Raw genomic sequence first — 23,364 nt, 5'->3', positions numbered from 1 at the left:
TCAACTGAAACACGATGAAATATCTCTACCATCTCCAAAAATATCTTGCCTCTTTTTCAAGACCACCTTGTATTATTGCAGCTATAACTCAAGAAGCAGAAATGTATCCCACCTTATATTCTGGCTTTCTCCCACTTGCTATTTTAAATCGTTATCCCTGCATTCCCATTTTATCCTCAAACTTCTGTGTTGGATTATAGTAATCTCTGAATTAGAATAAAAGTTATATCTTAAATCAATTATGTTTTATTTATCATCGTAATCACTTATTTTAATTCTGTCTATAGTTGTTCATACCTCTTTGTTTTTACCTCATTTTCTACTTTAAGGATGAAAATTTTCTACTATAAGAGATGGTATAATCAATTTCATTGTTTATTTCTGAAATTTTGCAAAATCGAGCAAAAAGATCTCGTAGCCAAATTGCACATGTGTTACTCTATTCTTAATAATTATGGATTATGTTTTGCATCTTCAGGCAAATGTCTCTTAGAGAGCTTTCCTGTCGATGAGTGACATAGAAAGTTAGTCGTGTCTAAACCTATCTTGAGCAAATTTACATTTACATGTGTATTGCTAATTTATTTATTTATTTTTTTCATCCGCAAGAAACACACACACACACACACTCGTTTTTTTCCTTAATTAATGTCTTGTTTCATTTGTTATGGATGAACACTTAGTTAGTGGCTTCATGTCTAAACCTATCCTGAGCAAATTTACATATACTTGTTTATTACTGATTTTAGATTCAATCCACTTTTCTAGTAATTTTGTTGTTTCCATATTTAATTTCTTGTTTTCTTTCATTTGTTCTGTGCACTTAAATAAGTCAAAATTCTGGAATTATTACAAATATTCTCTGTTATATTGATTCTCTATGTTGGATATCATTTTTTATATATTGTCTTGGTTTTTCATTTGCATTGCAGTATGTGCTAGAGGAACTCAATGTAAAATCCATTGTCCCATGCAATGATGTTTTGAAGTATTCCTCTTTGCGTGCAGAGCCTGATTTCAGGTAAATGTGTTATACATTCTGCTGAAGTTAACATGCATGTGCTCCTGCTTGGTCCCTGTGTCTATATCACTCGGTTGTTTTCTACTAGTGTGTTAGGTAAACGGCTTGGAAAATCAATGGGAGTTGTTGCCAAGGAAGTCAAGGCAATGTCAGAAGAAGATATTTTAGCTTTTAAGAAAGCTGGCAAAGTTACTATTGCTACACACTGTCTGAAGCTGTCTGAGATTAAGGTGCATAGTTGTGTTGCCTGGACAATATAGCACTTTTTTTTGTTTACATTTCCAATATCATATTATTTTATTTTTATTTATATATTTTGTGATTTTTATACAACCTTGGTACCTTGATGCTATTTCAAACAAAACTGTCTGGGTCTGGATTTGTTGGAGTGGAATCTTTTGGTTTATCAAAACAAGGTTATATAAGTGTGTAAAAACTTAAATGGAAAAAATAAACAGAAGTTGGAATAGGCAAGTCAAATTTGGCATCAAATGTCAACTGCTAAGGTTTGGCAATTGATTTTGTTCATGGTAGCCAAAAGTGGCGAAAGCAACTCTGTCGTAGATATTTATGAAAGTTCCCCTCAAGATAAACATATTACTTATACTCTGAGCAATTTGGAAAGAACTAAAGCTTCATTTAAACTAGAAGAGCATCTTTAACAAGTTGTACCCACCATTTTGTAGAGTTGAATTTAGTTTAGTTAAGTGGTAACTTATGGATACAAAGGCTGTGATATTCTTTCCAGCAATAGGTATGCTTGAATTTCCGAAAAAAATAGGTATGCTTGAAGCTGCCTGAATAGGAAATATCAAGGTTAGTCCATCATTCCCTTCGTTGAAGAACCTGCAGCCGTTGCAGCAATACAATTCTTCCTTAAATCTTCTAATAACAATCTGATAACGATATTGAATTGGAGGGAAAAAATGAAATGCTTCCTTAGGCTCACATGTTTGGTGTTCAAATTCATGAGAGAGAGAAACTTTGTATGTATCTTGTATATATCACACCTAACCTTTAAGCCTACAGTGGCTTATATAAAGGAAAACAAATAACCTAATAGGTTACCTAATTACACAATGATCCTAACAACTATGGGTAAGTACATAATGACCCAACAAAATATATATATACATAAACATTCTAACACTGCCCCTCAAGCTGGAGAATATATATCAAATAATCCCAGCTTGGAACAAATAGTCCTTAACCAGTTATGACCTAATGCTTTGGTAAACATATTAGCTAGTTGATCTTCAGACTTCACAAATGGAGTAGAAATGCTCCCACTTAATAATCGTTCCCGAATGAAGTGACAATTAACCTCAATGTGTTTGGTCCTCTCATGAAACACAAGATTCGATGCAATGTGAACAGCTGCTTGATTATCACAGAACAATGGAGTAGGAGCTTCAACTGTTAACCCAAGTTTTTGTAGAAAATGTTGTATCCATGTCAACTCACTAGTGGTATGGGCCATTGCCCTGTACTCAGCTTCAGCACTAGATCGAGCTACCACCGTTTGCTTTTTACTTTTCCATGTAACAAGATTTCCTCCTCCAAATATGCAGTAGCTTGTAGTAGATCTCCTATCTAAAGGAGAACTAGCCTAGTCAGCATCTGTAAAACCTTCCACCCTGAGATGACCATTTGATTTATATAGTAACCCCAAACCTGGAGCTTGCTTGAGATATCGGATAATCCGAAGAACAGCAATCCAATGTGGCATTCTAGGAGCTCCCATGAACTGACTTACAACACTAACTGCATATGAAATATCAGGTCGAGTGATAGTGAGATAAATTAATTTCCCAACAAGGCGACGAAATCTGCCCGGGTCATTAAATAGATCACCCTCATCAGACACAAGTTTTGTATTTGAATCCATAGGAGCATCAACTGGACGATCACCTAACATATCGTGTCTTCTAGCAAGTCCAACACATATTTGCGTTGAGATAAACTTATACCCTTCTTGGATCTAGCAACTTCAATACCCAAGAAGTACCTAAGTTTACCCAAGTCTTTAGTGTGGAATCGATTTTGCAGAAACAACTTCAACTTACAATGCCTTCAGAATCATCACTTGTGATCACAATATCATCTACATACACCACAAGAAAAATGAAGCCAGCTATAGTGCGCAGGTGAAATACCGAATGATCGGTCTGGCATCTATTAAGGCCAAATTCTAATGCCGCCTCAGAGAATTTTCCAAACCAAGCCCATGGAGATTGTTTCAATCCATACAGGGCCTTTTTAAGGCGACAAACAGTGTGACGATACTCCCCCGAGCAACAAACCCAGGTGGTTGCTCCATATAAACTTCTTCAACCAAGTCAACATGTAAGAAGGCATTTTTGGCATCTAATTGAAACAACGGCCAGTTACAATTGGCAGCAATGGAAATAAGTACCTGAATAGAAGAAATCTTAGCAACAGGGGAAAATGTCTCATCATAATCAACACCATAAGTCTGAGTGTACCCCTTTGCCACTAGACAAGCCTTCAACCGCTCAACAGACCCATCGTGAAGGTATTTAACCATATAGACCCACTTACAACCAACCGTTTTGGAGCCCGGAGGTAAGGGGACAAGATCCCATGTTCGATTACGATGAAGGGCATCCATTTCATCTACCATGGCCTGTCGCCAACCCGAATCAGAGAGAGCATCCTACAAAGTCTTGGGAACAAAAGTAGCAGACACTGGATAAAAAACAAGATAAAGAGGATGAAATATGACGGTAGGAGACATAATTAGAAATGGGATGTGCAGTAACACACGACCGAATACCTTTACGAGAGCAATGGGCAAATCATCAGGTAAAGGCATCAGATCCGAAGACTCTGAAGGAGATGGAGGGAGCAAAGTAGGCGGTTGAGGTTGCCGAGTATAAACCTACAATGGGACAACAGAGTGAGGAGGTGCAGAGGCAGGAAACGGAGAGCGAACCATTGGCATAGGTGGCTCAAAAGTAATATCGAGAGGAGTAGTAGAATCAGAAAAATAAGGGAGAGACTCAGAAAATGTGACATCAGCACTAGTGAAATAGCATTGAAAATGAGGACTGTAACAACGATAGCCCTTCTGAGTGCGTGAATACCCAAGAAAAACACAATTAGTGGCACGAGGGTCGAGTTTATCAAGACCGGGTCCAAGGTTATGGACATAACACACACATCCAAAGACCTGCGGAGTAAGATTAAACGAAGTTGAGTCGGAAAATAGAACAAAATGAGGAGATTTACTGTTTAACACTGACAAGGGCATCCGATTAATAAGATGACATGCCGTAAGAACAGCATCACTCCAAAACCGTTTGGGAACATGCATATGAAATAAAAGGGCACGACAGACTTCTAGGAGATGACGATTTTTACGTTCAACTACTCCGTTTTGTTGCGGAGTATAAGTACAAGATGATTGATGAATGATGCCTTTAGCATGAAAATAAGTCTCAAAAGGATCCGAGAAATATTCTTTGGCATTGTCAGAACGTAAAACTTTTATGGAACACCCAAATTGAGTTTTTATTTCTTTGCGAAATATTTGGAAAATAGAGAACAACTCAGAACGATTTTTCATTAAAAACAACCAAGTCATCCGAGAATGATCATCCACAAAAGTCACAAAATAACAAAGTCCATTAATAGAAATATGTTTTATTGGTCCCCATACATCTAAATGAACTAACTGAAAAGGACTAGCAACACGATTATTATCTCGCGGTTTGAAAGATACACGACAATGCTTACTAAGATGACATGTTTCACAAGACATGGACTCAATACGACTAAGACCGGGGACTTGACGCTGCAAAACTGATAATGATGGGTGGCCGAGACGACAGTGCCACTGGAAAGAAGACAAAGATGATTGAAGAGCCGTGGGAGATGGTGCAAGATCGAAGTAATACAAGCCACCTACTTCATGTCCCGTACCAATCCTCTTCTTCTTCTTGAGATCCTGAAAAAGACAACATGAACGGAACAGTTAAGAGATTTAGTAAGCTTACTAATGGACAACAAATTAAAAGGGAATTGAGGAACATATAACATAGAGGAGAAGGACATAGAAGAGGTAAGATGAATAGTTCCCAAACCCAAAACTTTAGTTAATGATCCATTAGCAAGAGTAACACTTTGAGAGGAAGAAACATACTGAAAATCAAAGAAGAGATAAGAACTACCAGTCATGTGATCGGATGCATCAGAGTCAAGAATCCAGGGACTCTAACTAAAGGACAAAAGACATGCAGGGGCACTGCCTGATTGGGCAAGGGACCCCATGGAAGATGTGGTAGAAGGCCGTTGTTGAGACAGAAACTGAGCATACTCATCGCAGGGAATCATGACCATAGCAGTCTCAACAGCCACATGTGGAGCAGTGGGTGTGGCAGAGAAAGAAGAATCCCCATCATTAGAAGTCACTTGATGTGCATAGGAAGAAGGTGGTGGTTTCCCAAGAAGATCCCAACAGTAATTGACAGTGTGATTAGTAAGACCGCAGTGAGTGCAAAGTTTTGATTCTCTGCCTCTGCCAGGGCCACGGCCACGACCACGAGTAAAACGACCACCACCACCACAAGAAGACTGAAAACCACCCTGGTTCACAACTATGGCAGAACGTTCACTGCTAGGAGGAGTAGTGACACCACTTGAAGCACCCCCGGAAACGCTACTAGATAAAGTAGCATGCTAGAGTCTAGATAACATATCAGGAAGAGAGGGAAGTGCAGGGCTACCCAAAATCTGTGCACGAATAGGTTCATACTCTTGTGACAATCCTGTGAGAACCCGAATAACGTTAAAATCCTCACGTTGTTGTTTCATGCTTCTCACATCAGAGGTGATGGGTTGATACAAGTTCATTTCTTCACAAAGTCCCATTGCTCGTGAGAGGTATTCTTCTAAACTGTGAGTCCCTTGCTGGAGGTCAAAAAATTGTCTACACACGTCATAAATTCTGGTTCTATTACCAGTACCTGAATATAACTGTTGGAGTCGGGTCCATATCTCCTTGGCAGTGTCCAGATATAACAAGTTGGAGCTAGTATGAGGTTCAATACAATTCAGCATTGAGGAGATGATCTGAGCATCCCTTTGTTCCCATGAACTGAAATCAGCATCACTGTCTTTGGGTTTATCCTTAACCAAATGAGTGCCAAAGCCTTTGGCTTTCAGGAAAATGGCTACTGACTTGGCCCATAAAATGTAATTTTTGCCATTAAGCTTGATTGAAGTCATGGGAGGATTGAAGGAGGTAGAAGATAACAGGTCTGGACTGGCAGCCATGGAGAAGATAACATAAAAAAAAAAAAAAAAAAAAAGCGAACCTGGGAAAAAATTGCAGAATCGGCAGTCGAGCCGGATCTGGGCAATCGGGCCAGATCAAAACCAGGTCTCTGCCATCCCGGTTTTAGTAAACCAGGGTTGGAATAGCATAACCGCATAGCTAAACACGGCTGTTCTTCTTCACCCACTGACAGACGCCAGCAAGCACGCAGCGGCGACGGCAAAAAAAATCAGCGACAGCACCCCGAATCAGAACCTCTGCAACTTCCGACCAAGAGAAAAGACGAATCGATGAAGCCTCACCTCTGCAAATAACAACGGTGGATGTTGGCGAGCTTGCTGACGACCAAAGCGGCAACAATACGAGCGGCCAACGGGGCTTCAGATCTGACGACGATGAAGGAGGCTTCAGATCTGACAACGACGACGACGAATGATGCTCTCAACCTGCCGGCGATGACACCAATAACACACTCGCGATTCCGATCGCGATTCCAATCTCATACAAGGACAACACAATTGTCGTTTCCCACACCCATGAATTCATATAGCTCTGATACCATGTTCAAATTCATGAGAGAGAGAGAGAGAGAGAGAGAAAACTCTATATGTATCTTGTATATATCACACCTAACCTTTAAGCCTACAGTGGCTTATATAAAGGAAAACAAATAACCTAATTATACAAGGTTACCTAATTACACAATGATCCTAACAACTATGGATAATTACATAATGACCCAACATAAATATATATATACATAAACATTCTAACAGGTATTAGAAGTAAAGCTTTCCTGTTGAAAATTTCAACCAAGGTGCTGGATCACACCTAATATATTGCGATTTGTTATTGGTTGATGGTTATTTAATGGCATTATGGCGGTAACTCTTTGATTAATTTTGGGTGGAACTAGCCGTGTTTTTAATTAAGTGCAATTATGTTTGGAGCATTGGACATAAAACTATGAAATGACACCTTGAAATGCTATTTTACTTGTATAACTGATTTGTCTCCTTGTTTGAACTTCTAGATTATTCAAAGTTTCAAATGTCCTGATAATATGACAGAAGCATAGTTGTTAAAGGCTCAAGGTGCACAAAAGCGCAAATGCCTCCTGGAGCCTGAGGCGCAAGGCGCAAGGCGAGGCGCGCCCCGACTGAAGCAAGGCGCACGTTAAAAAAAAAAAAAAAAAACCCACCTAATAAAGTATTAAAGATGCAATAGTAAATGAATGAGTCACTCAGACTTTAACAGTGGAGAGAGAGAGAGAGACATAGTAATGTTATGTATATAACTATATAAGCATTTTGTTTCATGCATCAATTAATACCTAACATGCAACAATTCTCTTTTATATACATAGACACAGCCCTTACTCCATTTAACAGCACTGCCCAATTTCCTTCACAAGGGTCACAGCCCACAATTTAAAGTCCCAACAGTCCATATACAACTTCCAATTGTATCTCACATGCATCAATTAATTCTTTTATATATTATAGAGGACCAAACAAATATAGGACCAAAAACAGAGGACCAAACAAATAGAGGACAAAAAACAGAGGACCAGCCTAAAAAAATAAATAAAAAAATAAAAAAAGAGCAGAGAGAGCCGAGAGAAGAAGAAAAAATAAAAGAAGAGCAAGAGAGCCAAGAGAAGAAGAATAGAGAAATAAAAAATAAAAAATAAAAAATAAAAGAAGAGCCGAGACTTGGCTCAAAGAAGAATAAAATAAAATAAAATAAAAGAATAAAAAAAAAAAAAAAAAAAAAGAGCAGAGAGAGTCGAGAGAAGAAGAATAGAGAAAAATAAAATAAAATAAAATAAAAGAAGAGCAAGAGAGACATGAGAAGAAGAATAGAGGGAAAAAAAAAATAAATAAATAAAAGAAGAGGTATCGGCTCAAAGAAGAAAAAAATAAAAGAGACTAGGGAGTAGAGACTCAAGAGAGCTGAGAGAAGAAGAAGAACTGAAGAAAAGAAGAAGAAAAGAGAAAAAAAAAAAAGTACCGAGAAGAGACACAAGAGAAGAAGAAGCAAGAAGGAGAGAAGAAGGAAAGAGGGAAGGAGAACTTACCAGGCTTCGGCGCAGACGCAGATCCGGCAGATCCGAGAGTCAGAGTCCAGGCTTCGGCGCTTCGTACAGTCGTACTTCTCTGTCTCTACTCTCTTCTCTGTCTATGGAGTCTCTTCGTTCCTTTTGCCTTTTGATTTCTTTTTTTTTTTTTTTTTTTTTGCTTTGTAACTTGCAAGTTGTATATAGGTTTTGTAATAGAAATAAACAAATAATAAAATATACAAGTAAGACAAGTTACACAACCAAAATAATAACAAACTATTAAAAAAAAAAATTATTTTTCAAACAGGCGCGCCTGCATCTCGCTTGTAGCCCAGCGCCTTATCCCAAAAGGCGCTCGCCTATATCAAGTCCCTCGCCTTAAGTCAATCAAGGCGCCAAGGTGGCGCCTTGCGCCTCCGGTGCCTTTAACAACTATGGACAGAAGAGGACTTATCAAAAACAAAAATGACAGAAGAGGAAATTGATGCGGCAGGAGACTTATCAAAAAAATTTTTTGATGCGGCAGGAGATGGTGAGGATCTGTAATAACATTATGACATTACATATACAATATAGATATGTCATCTCTCACAGTCTTCTCATTACTTGTTTTAGGTGATGTCTTGGTGATCTTGGATTTCCGTCCTGACGAGTCATTGTTTGAGGCTGGTGTTGCTCGTGAGGTAAACTGTAAAATGTTTATTTCATTTATGGAATGTAGGGATGGGTTTTTTTTTTTTAACCCCAAGGGGTTGGGCTCAAGTGGGTGAGAACTTGGCCCTGGTGCCTCAGGAAGCATCGGGTATAAGGTTCAAATCCTCCTGGGCCCAACAAATCCGAGGGGGGGGGGGGGGGTTAGAATCATATATGGAAAAAGGTTTTTTTTTTTTTTTTTTTTATTGGGTTCGAAGGAGAGAAAAAATGTGTGGATATTCAAATTTTTTGATAAGCTTGGGGGCAACATATTTGTAGAGGGGGGGGGGGGGGGGGGGGGGGAAGAAGGTTTTTTTTTTTTTTTTTTTTATTGGGTTCGAAGGAGAGAAAAAATGTGTGGATATTCAAATTTTTTGATAAGCTTGGGGGCAACATATTTGTAGTGGGCCTCTTCTCAAATATATTGTTATTGCACTCATTCCTTGATGACTAGGTTATCTAACTCCAACCAGAATGAGCATTTCTGATAATTTTTCTTTAAACTTAATGTTGTAGGTTGTTAATAGGATCCAGAAGTTGCGGAAGAAAGCTGCTCTTGAGCCTACTGACATGGTGGAGGTTTGCTTTAAATCACTGGATAAAGATAAATCAGTCTCACAAAGAATTTTGGATTCACAGGTAACGTCTTTAGGTTTAGACTGATTAGCATCATGTTAATATCTATTGATAATATTTTCAATCTAATTGAATTGTTAGTGCTATATGCATTAAGTGAATACCCCATGCCAATAGTAGCTTATACATGCTAATTGACTCCGTGTCTGGACACGAAATGCTATCTTCAAATAAGAGAAGCTGGTTAAATCATCTCTTTCTAGTTTCATTTACTGCGTGGTGAAGTGACGAGTTCACATATTGGGAGAGGGATCTGGAAGTGGCAGTTATATCCCTTCACTCGGATAACCAACTAGGTTCAGTTGTTGAAAGGGCTTTCCGCCCCTCAAGTGGATAGGAATCAGGGTGTGACACTTATACTAGGGAGTGGTGACTCCGGTCCTCATTCTTTTTTGTTTATGACTGTAAATATTAATATTTTAGTGTATTTTTTGGGTCGATAATGCTGAAATCTCATAGTTGATACTTAAGAATACGTGTTGCTAAACTAATGTATAAGTTGCCTTTGTCAACAATTGTTGACGGTAAGATGGATTTCAGAATAGCCGACCTCAAGTAGCTGGTGACAGCCTTTGCTGAGTTGAGTTGTAGGTGAATTTCAGAATCTCAGATTAGATATGTTGTAAATGGTAAACAATGAACATGGCTCTCTTAAAGGACCTAAATCCTAATTCTCAGATAAAGCAGTTCTCCTGCATCTGGGCATTGATGAGGCTATACTGAGGGGTTTTTTTTTTTATTTTTATTTTTTATGCTTTTTCAAACAATATGTTACTTGCCCTGGGCATTCGGAAACTATATATCATATGCACTAACAGTATTGTAACATTTTTTTACAGTCATTCTATTAATTTTTTACACTACCAATAGTGATAACTAGAAGTATAAAAAAAAATGAGGAAAAAGAAAAACTAAACTAAACAAAAAGGCCAAACCAACTGTTGGTCCCACTAATGTGGGGTGCTAGGAGAATTTGAATGGGTATGAATTGAACCTTAGATATTATTGATACATAAAGTTACGGATTTCAAATTTGAACCTGTGTTCTCAAGCTATGACCTTGATGTGTAGAAGTAACTATTTCTTTTCTTTCTTTCTTTTTTTTCTTGTGCAGGAACAATAAATTAGGGATGCAATTGGTTCTTCTTTGCTTCCTTCTTCCATGATTCCACCACATGCTGTAAGTCCTTTCAAATAATGCTATTAAATTAGGCTAGCAGCTGTCATTTTTCTTCTTCAGTGGCTTCTGTCAAATAATTGAATCCTGAATTTTGGTCCCCTCCTGCTATTTAAACTGGAATTGCTTTCAAAATCACCCTTATGGTTTTGATTTCTAGTCAAATGTGTAAGGTACTCATCTAGTGGACCTAGTTAACTTTCATATGTGGCTCACTGCATTCAAATAAATGCCTGGAAGATCCGAATTCCAGTAGCTTTACCTCGGCATTATTCTATGGTTGGAGGAATTTTTTACTACCTGTTATAGAGAATTCACTAGAGCTTCCATCTCATAATTGTTCGAGTGTATTAGTCTCAACTGTGTCCCTCCTTACCACATCATGATGCATTTAAGTTGGTGACGAGTTGAGTAATTCAACAATGATAGAATTTGGCCGTAAGACTTTACAGGTTGCTTATGGAGTAAGTTTTTAAACTAGTTCTGCTGTGTTTGGTTGGAGGGAAGGATTGAGGAGGGATGGATGAGAAGGGGGATGAAAGAAGTTTTTTGTGTTTGGTTGAAGGGAAGGGAAAGGAGTGATAAGCAAGGAGTGTTGCTTCATCACTCCTTCCTTTGTAATTTTCTATCCGCCCAAATTTCCAAATTTCCATTGAATATTTGTATATACCAAATTTCCATTGAATATTTGTATATATATTATCAAAAGTCAAATCTCACATAAGTCTATATAACCATTTTACACACTACTAATAATATAGCCACTTTACTCACCCATTTTACCCACTAGTCACTACCGAAATGGGTAATTTAAGTACCATTTTACTCACCAAACAAGTTAAACAACTCGTTCAAGGCAAGCCAAACCCTTACCTCTGTTACAGTGGTTGCAAGTTGCAACACTCAGACCTGCCAATTCATACACATGCCCATTTAATTGAAACATTGACTATTAGGAAAGCTTGAGAAATGTTGGGAAAAAATATGGAACCAAATACAGATCTTAAATTTACAAAAAGTGCATTCTATCTCCTCCAAATTCAGTAGCTAGATGGGCTGAACATAGGTATGATTTTTTCCTTTTTTTTTTTTTGTTTTCTTTTAACTGAGCTAGCCAGTGTGATTTTTGTTTTCTTTTATACTGCCAGTGTGATTTTTGTTTTCTTTTATACTGCCAGTGTGATTTTTGTTCTATATTTCTAGTTTTGATTTTTTATTTTTGATCTTTTATTTAACATCACCTATTGTATTGTGAAGATGGGTTTTGAGTTTTAACTCTATAGTGAAGAAAAAATATATTATGTTTTTAAAATTTTATATTCATGCAATTAATTTTGTCCCCCCAAATAAAAAGTTCTGGGTCCACCCGTGACCTTTGACATTATTATGAACCAAAATGCTTAATTCCAAGTTCGAACCAATGTTCTTATGCTTGGCAATAGATGCAAAATTCAGCACGATCCGGAACTGGGGGCCTTGAGTGCAAGACAAGAGAACGGATGACCGGTGTGGTGCCAGCTGGGTGCACTCCAATGGTCAAGTTAGTACAAGTCAAAGGAAGACCTTGTAATTAATTTGTGGCATAACTTTCTAGGTTGACTGAAGATGCAGTATTTGTCCTACATTTGGCATTATTTTGCACCAAGTGACTGCTTTAAACTCAAAGCCCAATCTCATCCTTGGCAATTTATTTTTGTGATAGCACTAAATAATGGCCACTTCAGATAAAGGTGGTTGTTGAAAAAGAAAAAGAAAAAGAAAAGAGAAAGCTATAAGTGTTTCCCTTGCCAGTACGGTGGTACTTGGAGCATAGTTTGTCAAATCGATTTGGAAGCCTTTCATTTATCCGATTTGAATGGGACGTACTGATTCTGGATTTCTCTGGTGTTCCAATCTTCTCTTAAATCAGTTAGAAGCAAGTATGTTAAAGTTTCCGTTGCCACTATCCTCTGGCGTATTTGGTGGAACTGGAACCAGACCTTTCACAATGAAGCCTCTAATAATGCTGTTCAATCGGTTAGGATGCATCTCGAGGACCTGTTGGGAAGCTCTTATCCTGATTTAGTTGTGGGCTTTACTGCTTTGATGTTTAATTTAGTTGTGTGGGCTCCGTTTTCTGTTGTTCATTGGTGTGCTTTTCCTTTTGCTCTGTTCTTTTTTTGGTCCTTTGGTTTTGTTATTGTCTGTAAATTGTTTTTCCAGCTCTTGTTGTTTTGTTGATGTTTGGTTGTAGCTCTCTTCTTGTTTTAATGAAGTGCATTTAGGGGGGGAAATGCCAATTTATTTTTAATCACATGTTTGTCTGTTTTATTGCATGTCCTTTTTTTTGCCAAACAGATAGCACGGCACAAAAACATTCCTTTCTCACACTGATCTTTGATAGACTATTTGATAATCCTACAAACATATGATAGGAGGGCATTGGTAGTTCAGAAATTGGCTAAATGAGAGAGAGAAACCGAAGGAGTTCTTTTGTATAAGCTCAGAGTTCCAGATTTGTTGAGTGAGCCAGAATAAAAAAATCGTCTGTTTGGTGCCGGGCCTTTTTCTTTTCATGACCATATTGACTCAATATTTTCCTTATTTTTTAGCAGCCAAATTGGTCTGAATTGACTGTAATAACAAAATTGGTCGTGTTCTCTGGAATTGGCTGGAGTGGTGGACTGTGTACTAGTTACACGTCAAAATGATCCTTATTAGACTTAATTACACATTCTCGCACTTCATAGCTTGAGACCTCGATTTCACCATGCAATAACCCTTAACAAGAAGTGAAGGCATGTATACATATGTTTGCATATATAGATCAACAACATCAAAGACCATGTCGCCACATAGTACTGCATCATATAATCAACTGATTGCCTTCATTGTAGGGTTAGCTTGTACCCTAGTCTCGTCTCCCAACTTTTATCTCACTAAAAGTGATTATCTGGAAATCTATACTTCGCAGAAAAATGTGGAACAAATTGTAAAGGTTTCTCAGCTCTTTGTATGTTGCTTTGGTTTTCTGGTTTCTGCACTTACTGTTCAAATTTTTACGGGTTCTTCAAGCAACTTTGTAATTTATACATTCTTCTGCGCAAATTGCAGGTGATCCTTTGTGAGGAGAATTTCAAGAGCATTTCTAATTTAGAATTCATTATCACATTGGCCAGACCTGCTTTGCTATCAAGGGACACCATAATTTAAAGTTGGAGTTTCAACTTGGAAATGGAAAGGTTTGTTTTTTCCTTGGAACTTTAAATGCTTTGCTAACCCTTGCCACAATATATATATATATATATATATATATATAAGAAAATAAAATAAGTTGGTCTCTCCAATGTAGTGTTGATTTCTTGGTTTCTGGATATTTTCCTGCGTTTTTACAGATTAAGGTTGATTGCATTGAAAAGCAGCCTGCAGTGGACGTGCTGTTAGGACATGTATTGCAGTGATTTTATCTCACTGGCTGGTTTTACATTATTCAAAATCTTTATTTTTTTGGAAGAATAACCAAAAAGAAGGGGCTAAACAAAGAGAAACACATGATTTCCAAAGGGATACATGCAAGCGGTTATAGTTGTTATTATAGCGGTTATAATTATATGAACAGAGTTTCCGGAAAATACATACCAAAGGGCCTTCGGCCCAATGGTATAACCTCCCCATCTTCAAAGAAGAGGAGAGGGGTTCGATCCCCGGCGTGGGCAAAAAAGTATGTGTGTGTTTGTTTCACCATCAAAAAAAAAAAAAAAAAATACATACAGATATTAATGATTTAGAATCACGTGTAAATATCATGGCGGTGTACCTGCATTTGCACTGAAAAGGTTGTCCATTATTTTCCATTTACAATAAGGAGCTTAGAATATTTTTGCAGTGACTTTTCCCGCCCGGTTGCAACAATTATTGACAAAGTGAGTTATCTATATTCCAGAGCTCTTGAAGAGTTGATGTTATTGTAGTTTGATTTATTAGTGACTATAGAATGTGATTGTGTTGATAATGTATGAGTATAGGATTGTTTTTGGCTGGGGCACTTTTACCTTTTACTCCCTCAAAATCGTACGAGGCATTTTCAAAACCATTCCATTTAACGAGGGTCATTTTGTCATTCACATATGTGTGTGTACAGTGAAAAGTTGTGGGCTTGTTTGGTCTATCTTCTACATTTTTTTTCAGGTTTTGGAGGGAAGGCATAATGGTTGATTCAATCAGCCCCTGATTTATTTTGTTCAACAGAAGTATCTGCGGTTGGCTTTTTAAAATTGTTTGTGTTGTGGTAAAAAAATTCACAGAAATAAAAGCATGAGAAAATACAACATTGTGAATAATTTTAAGTTTTTGGAAAACTGACAACTAGAATACCATACAAAAATTCGTTTGGTTGACAATTTTTGAAGACTCAGCTAAGAAATAAGCCTGTTTTGAAACTGTTTTTTGAATGACAAATCTAATAAATTCACTAATTTGAAACTTTTGGTAGTTATGTGAAATATTATTGAATTATTTGTACAAAATGTTTCTGAATTACAAATTTTACAATAAAGCCAACGGCCTATATATGATGTAAAATAAGTAAGATATATGATGTAATTAATTAATCTATATTTTCTTACTAAACATTTAGATGAGTGTTATGTGAATCTCCTAATATTACATTTGTTATTACTTAGGCTCAGATTTGGCCTGTCATTATTTTGAAAAGCTTGGGGTTCACTCATTTAATTACAAAAGTCTCTAGATTTGGACTCATATTCAAGATGGTTTAGGCTTGTTCATAAATTCATATAAGTCTACAAAAAGCCTATGTTCTTAAATATATATTCGTAAATTGATGTTTATGAACATATACAATATGTTTTATACATTTTCATCTGAACGTGTTCACAAACAAATACAAGCTTCTCATGAAATACATAACTGTCTCACGTAGTGTTCACAAGCCTAGGCAACTCAAATCCAACATTGTTGCTCAGTTTGTTTATATATAAAATAAATTTTAGAAAATATTTTTTTATTTTTTTGGTGTTTGGTTGGCGTAAAATATTTCCGAAGAAAAAATATATTAAAATTTAACAAAAATAACTTATTCATAAATTTTCAGCAAGTTATTTTACATATCCATCTGATAAATCCGACCTCAATCTCGACGTAAATCTTTACCAAATATAAAAAAAAAAATAAAATAAAAAAATATTTTATCGAAACATACCGAGCCAATTCATTTACTAACTCAAAGCACAAATTGGGCTTCACGACCCGAACCTAGTTTCAGAGGATCCGAGTCCAACAACTCGGTTCATTTGTAAAATTCTATTTAGGAGACGAACAGACCAAAAAAAGAAAATAAAAATAGTCTTATTTTTACTGTTGCTACATCTTCTTTGAAGAGAGATTGTTTTTGGCATAGAGGTGGATGAGGATAGAGAGAGAAAGTAGAGAGAATGAGAGAGAGTAGAGAGAGCAGCGGCAACGTAAACTCTGTGTTCTACGCCGACACATACCATCCGATTCAGACGGGAAGCATCGACGGTACCGACATTCATCCTCACGACAACGCCGTCTACAGAGCTCTCCTCTGTTCTTCCGCTGGCCTCTGTAAAATACCCATAATTCTCTCTCTCTAAACCAAATTCCACTATCAACCCACTTGACTTCTTCTTAATATGCTTGGAAAATTGATGTTTTGCAGATGACCCATTTGGTGATCCGAAGGTTACAGGGGATCCTTATTGCACTATCTTCGTAGATCGTCTCTCTCACTTCTCCACAGAAGAGACTCTTCACAAGGTATTACTTAAGATAATTCTCTACTCTCTTTTGTTTTCTGATATTTTCACTCCTTTTCTCAGCGACCAAACGCATTTTCTGGTGAATTGGAAATGTGGGTATTGTGTATTTCAGGCTATGAGCAAATATGGGAAGGTGAAGAACTTGCGATTGGTCAGACACATTGGTAATTTCTGTTTTCTGCTCCCTTTTGTGGTAACGAAGTGGTATATGCTTGTGTGTTCATTGTAAAATTTCAATTTCGTATGCACTTGCTGACGTTAATGATTGGAAATCTCATATTGGTTGTAAAATATTGTTGCTTTTATAAATTCTCTTTTTAGAATTTGTTTTGCGGTTCGTTTTTTCTTTTTTTTTTCTTCTTTTTTTTCCCTCCTCCACTAGAGTCACCATCAATTGTTTTGAATCTTGTTCATCTCTTTTATTTATTTATTTATTTTTATTTTATGGTGATATTCAATTTTGGTAGTGCATTTCATTTATATGATTGTGAATGTTTATCTACTTATCAAAGATATTGACATGTCTATCTAATTATTTGTTTTTGAAGAAGACAAACCACTTTTATGCTGTTCTACGTAATACAATACATAAAATCTTGTAGTGTGTTTTGGGCATTGAATTCACTTGCCACTGCCACTGCCAGTCTGCCACTGCAGAATTATTTACCATATGACCTACTATTAGTCTCTCACCAGATGTTTAAATAATTTTCTAAATAAACTAAAGTACCAGGCTAGATCCAAAGATGCACATAATTGTTATAAATTGGAGCTATTATATGATATATAAAACATGGATATTGATTCAAAGACTAACTAGAGCCTACCCTACCCTATTGTAAAGCAAAACCATAACTAGAAATTATTTATTCAGAAACCAAATTTTAGTCAACCAATATTTTATAATCCCTCTTCTTTTTTTCTTTCTTTCTTTTACGAAATTGAATTGTTAACCCTGTTGGAATTTAGCTGTCCCTTGTCAAACAAATCTATAGATTCCTTCCAAATTGTGAATTCTGTAAATTCATTTTCACTGTTTATTTGCTTACTCTTTAATGAATTTGATTTGTGTGATAATGTATTGTTTATTTTTAATTTATTCTACTATAGAATGCCAAATAATTAACTTAAAATTTTTTTCCTTGTGGAATTTAGTAGTTGAGAACAAGAAGCTTTCAATAGATTTATGATGAAACCGTTAATTTGTAAATTTTGGACTTTATTTTTTTTTTTTAGGTTTATATCTGCATTCGAGAAACTTTGAAATTCCTGTCCAATTAGATTAGGTGGTCATGCAATTCAATCAGATGCCTATAGAAAATTTTGTGTTTTTCTCCAAACATAGTATGTGTGAATTTTCTTTCTCCAAGTGCTAGCAGAGGTGTGGCAATCTTATGAATACTTGTATTGGCATCCCTATCAGTATATGCATAATGTTATTAAATATTTATTTTCTTGAATTTGGGTAGCTCGTACGAAATTTGTCTCAAAGATAGGATAAGATGTTATGCTCGTGGTCATCCATGTTGGTCTGAGTCTGTATTGGTTTTATGTTATTCCTGCAAACTAGCTGCATTGGCAAAATTATCATTTGAGTTTATATATGATTACTTGCCTTTCTAATTTGGCTGGTGCTTCGTTGGCAGTAACTGGTGCGTCACGTGGTTATGCCTTTGTTGAGTTTGAAACTGAAAGAGAGATGCGGCGAGCATATGAGGTGAGATGGTTAAGTACTTAATAGTTTCGTGTTCATCATAAAGTAAGAAAGATTGACATCTGGCCCCTCCCTCAGCAATAACACATTGCTTTACAGATTTCAACTTTCACCTTTTCAGGACTGTGAACCATGCTTGTTATTGGAATTAGTATCCTAATACTGTCATGGCTCTGTAAATTGCATGTCTTTGGGATAAGAATTAAATTCATATTTATTGGCCTTGAAAAGAAAAGAAAGAATAAAAAGGGTCTTGGAACATGTTTCGAATTGAGGAAGAAGACATTAAAGAGACTTGTTTAGAGAGCAAGCAGTAGCTCGGTTTCTGTCAGCTTCCCACGTGATCTTAGTTTAAGAGCTTGGCGACCAAGTTTTTGAGGTGAGACTAAGGTTTAGGTAATAATTATAAATTTTTGATATTATGAAGCTTTTATGTGTTCCCAAAAGTAAAATAGAAGAGTTGATTTACTGGAGCTTAACAATATATGAATTTTGATGCATGTTATACCTTATAGTGGATAAAACAATATCGGGTTGTTGTAATGCATCTGCAAGGGTGTATATATGAGAGTGGGTTGATGTTATGAAAGCTTTTGGAGAGCTGGAGATAGTTTAGGGGAACCTCTATAACATAAACTTGCATATGACGTGGAACTAAGGGATAAAATGCTTCCGGATTTGTAAGAAGCTATTACTGAATTATTGTGTTGCCTATAATTAGGCTACGTAGAACAAATTTGGTGATCTTGTCATTGAGAATTGAGGGCATTTGCCTCTCTATCCATTAGTCTTAGTATTTTACACAGGAAGCTCTAATTACCTATATATCCAGTAATATTAAATGGGGAGTGTGAATCTACATCCTTATTTCTGAACTTCAAAGCACGGTGAAGCAATTATAGTGGGGACTGGGGAGTCAGTATTACTTGAGGATGAAATGTTTAAGGGTGACACTTCTTAAATGGGTTATTATCATGCCTCATTGTATTATACAAACTGAAATTTAGGAAGAACTTAGAAAAAATTCAAGAAAGCATTACAGCATACGAAGACTTTACCAGCTCATTAAACTGGCATTTTTGGAAGTTATGACCGCCTCTTTGAGGATGTGAGATCATACCAATTATAAGGAACTGTTAACTAGAAAATTTATAACTGTTAAAGAAACCTTTTATGAAGGTGATGATAATTAACAAACATTTTATACAAATATTACGTTCTAATTGTGCTCCTTGGTCAACTAGATTAGAATTGATAATGCTTTCACTAAAGAGAAGGTTGAAATTTTCGGACGTTTAGTGTCAGTCTTCTGAATTTAGCATTCATGCACCATGCAAATGAAAGTTTTGTGGGTGTTTTGGCAACCATTTGGATGATTTTATGTATTTGAAAGGTGATCCTGTTCTGATTATTATTGTCAAACTGATCTGAGTTACTTATTCCTTTTCCATCTCTTCATAGAAGTAAAAGATTAGGTGCTGAAGATGTGCATTTTATCATTTTCATCATAAGGAATATCTCTGTTCTTTTGCAAAATAAGCTTGGCAATAAAAAAGAGACCCTGTGTTGATTAGGATACTTAGACTTCTAGTTCTTACCTTTAGGTTATTCTTGCTTCAGATTACTATTTTTTCATGTTTACATCATCATTCTCTCGGTATTTGGAACAGTTATCCTATAGACGTGAGCTTCAAAGAAAGATTCAAAATAACTTTGACATTGAATCCTAAACACTCACCAACATATACTACTCCATTCTTCATGCTTGGCATTTGATCTTTGAGCTTTGAGGTTCCTTCTTGATCATTGAGGTGCATTTTTGACTTTGTCAATTTTGAATGCTCTAGCTTTGACCATTTGCAAATTCAAGTCATTTCCATGTCATTTGCATCTTCGTCCTGTATATTGGAATGCTTGTTACATGTCATTGCTCATATTTGCCTTGTTAAATGCTATCTTGAAAATGTGATCATCTAGCACAACACTCATTATAGACATTACTGCATAAACACCATGAATGGTTTGTAATCATCAAAATTACTAGATTGCCCATAGGTCAAAACCTTTGGGTCAACTAGGTTGTTCTTGGGATACTTGTTTAAAGCCTCTAATAGTAGCATATGCTTTTCCACATAGGATAATGCAAAATTATTTTAGTTAGTTCAGATATGCTAGCATGTTGGTGCTTGTTCCTTTTATTTCCATTATGATACTTTTCCACATATGATAATGCAAACTTAAATTAGTTACTGAGGTTATCATTCTTCTTGTAATTTGTTTGCTTATGAAATCATATAGGTTCCTTTTCTGCGTGTGTGTCAGAAGTTATCAGATTCTTAGTCCTTCTAATATGACGCTCTTTTAAATGCATTTAGTTTCTAACTTTGAGGTGTCTGTCATCCAATATATCCTATCGTTGCAGTGGCAGTTTTGTCGTAACAAATATTAAGAGAGGTCGCCACTCTCTCTCTCTCTCTCTCTCTCTATATATATATATATATATATATATGTATGTATATTCTGTGGTCTATTTACACTGTTTATATTTATTTACTTTACTGTTAGCCCTGACCCTAGGGTTTGTGATCAGATAATCCTAGTTGCCCGCTGCCTGTGGAGGATCTACTGGTGCAAACTGTTAATTGAGTTGCTTATGCTTTTATACCTTTGCTGTGCAGGAGGCTCATCATTCGTTTATAGATGATTCTGTAATCATAGTTGATTACAATAGACAGCAGTTGATGCCAGGGTGGATTCCAAGAAGATTAGGTGAAGTACATTTTCTCCTCCTTGAAGATTTGTTGCTTGCTCAGATCAGTTTTAATATAATTTTCTTTGACAGGAGGGGGCCTTGGTGGTAAGAAGGAATCAGGACAACTTCGTTTTGGAGGACGAGAAAGACCATTTCGAGCTCCCCTGTAAGCATTTACTGTACTTTCATATTACATTAAATGATTGGATAAAATTGTTGTTTTGTCCCATGCCGCCTTCTAAATTGTTGTTTCATATTACGCATACATTCTAAATTTTACTTTCATATTACATTAAATGATTGGAGAAAAGATGGCAATAACATATACAAATTGCCATATTTTCTTCATTTCTGATCAATTTTGAAAGCCACATACAAGATGTAATAGCGTAATATTATGTGAAATGTGTATCACCTAGAAGTTTGATGTTCTCATTTCTGTTATTTTTCACTTCACATTGTTGGGAATATGGTGTTAGGGTTTTGCATGAAATTGAAGGACTGCATGGGATAACTAGGGTGGAAAAGTTGGAAATTTATATGAATGGAAAAGTTGAATGTTGAAAGACTGTGTGAAATGAATATAATTAAATGAAAAAGAATTTGAAGTTTCTTCCTTCACCTTGTTACACAAAATATTAAGGGAATGCATTTCTTTTATTTATAGTTATTTTATTTGCTTACTAAAAAGGTTACCTAATACCGTGGTTTGGGGCGATAGCAAGTACCCAAAGTGATTAGTCCTTTCCCCAAGGGAGATGGCAACACCCTTTATTAGAGGTAGAGAGACTAACAGTAATTGCAAGAATAGGTTAACTTTCTTTCATTTTGGTTATGGAAAGTGAAAGTAGTTTCGTTTAGTACGAGATCACTTCACATGTCATGGTGCTTACACCTCTTGCTTACGAAGTTCTGTTCAAAAACCTCATCTGAGAACTTGTATAGAGAAGTATTTCCCTTGGCGCAGCAGTCTTACCGTACACGAGTTGGCAGTTCAACTGAATTCATTGTACTCGAACCTGACCAATTCATAGCTCTAGTGTAATAAATGCATTGCTATTTCCATAATATGTCGGTCTCATCTTCTCAAAGACTAAAATTGCCGATATGTCTTTTCTTTTTCTCTGTCTTCTCACCCAACACAATGCATTAGTAGATTTCTTGTTTTGGATATAGGTAGGTACCTGCCTAGGCATTGTTCTTCAAACAGAAGATACATCAAGGCCATCTTTGTTTCGTAAAAACTGGAACTAGTTGAACATCTATTGATCTACCACAACTTGCATTTTGGTTGCCACACACACTAGCGATAACTGTTTTTCTTTTTTCTTCTGGTAACCAGACGACCAATTCCATACGATGATTTGAAAAGGCTACACATGCCACCTCCTCCAGAAGGAAGATACATATCACGCTTTCAGGTAACGTTCTCTTCAAGTTATTACCATTCAAATGTCTGCAGGCAAATTATCAGATTGCCATTGAACAAATTGTGGTGGTTGCATACGAACTCGTTTCTGATTCTTATTACTCTTCTCAAGAGTCCCTTAATTTTCCCTTAATTGTTGCTTTTTTGAAATTTTGTTCTCTCATTAGTTTTCAACTTCAAATTAATTTCTTGCCAAACTCTGAACCTCCCTTTTTAACTTGGCAAATTATTTCATCTGTTATTTAAAATCTGTAGGTTCCATCACCACCCAGAAGGAAAAGAAGTTCTGTGGAGAGAGAAGAACGCTCTCACAAGCGACACAAAAGCAGTAAACATTCCCATCGACGCAAGAGAAGGTCTGCTAGTCGGAATTACTCTTCTGATGACTAACCCCTTAATTCTTTTTCCTCCTCTTGTGTTTGTGTGTGTGTGTGTGTGAGAGAGAGAGAGAGAGAGAACATGCTTGGTTGCCACTCTTTCATCAATTGTGACATCTCTCTTGCTGTGTACACTGACTCTCACAAAATTGGCTACTAAAAATATTTACTGTGTGATCTTTTCATGGCCATCCAAATCTTTGTAGCTCAGATGTACAATTGGTATTGAATGACTAATATTTAATAACAAAATTCTTAGGAATTAATAATTGTTATAGCAAACAACTCGAGTCCGGTGGATAAATAAAATTTTCTATTTTTCTTGAAAAAAAAAAATAGTATTTATGTGTAGAGGGGGATTTTGGAGATATTATCAGAAAGACGCGCAATTTATATGTTTTTCTATGCATTAATTAATTTGTTT

General features: G+C 36.3%; 1 protein-coding gene and 1 pseudogene across 1 annotated transcript; both read left to right on the top strand.

Annotated features, from left to right (window-relative positions):
* LOC132301002 (isoleucine--tRNA ligase, cytoplasmic-like) overlaps positions 1–15,337 on the top strand; it is a 50,980-nt pseudogene extending 35,643 nt beyond the window's left edge.
* An 887-nt stretch (positions 15,338–16,224) lies between these two features.
* Positions 16,225–23,131, top strand: LOC132300993 (U11/U12 small nuclear ribonucleoprotein 35 kDa protein-like). Its single transcript, XM_059798297.1, has 8 exons — positions 16,225–16,474; positions 16,569–16,666; positions 16,781–16,832; positions 18,315–18,385; positions 21,061–21,151; positions 21,225–21,300; positions 22,477–22,555; positions 22,819–23,131. The coding sequence occupies exons 1-8, from the start codon at positions 16,321–16,323 to the stop codon at positions 22,951–22,953; spliced, it is 756 nt and encodes a 251-aa protein (XP_059654280.1). The 5' UTR covers positions 16,225–16,320; the 3' UTR covers positions 22,954–23,131.
* Positions 23,132–23,364: the final 233 nt, after the last annotated feature.

The sequence above is a fragment of the Cornus florida genome, unplaced genomic scaffold (assembly GCF_030987335.1).
Source record: "Cornus florida cultivar Cherokee Brave unplaced genomic scaffold, ASM3098733v1 CherokeeBrave_3.0.0_Hap2_Chr01, whole genome shotgun sequence".
NCBI lineage: Eukaryota > Viridiplantae > Streptophyta > Magnoliopsida > Cornales > Cornaceae > Cornus > Cornus florida.
The sequence above is the reverse complement of the archived record's forward strand: the minus strand, read 5'-3'. Positions and strand labels throughout refer to the sequence as shown.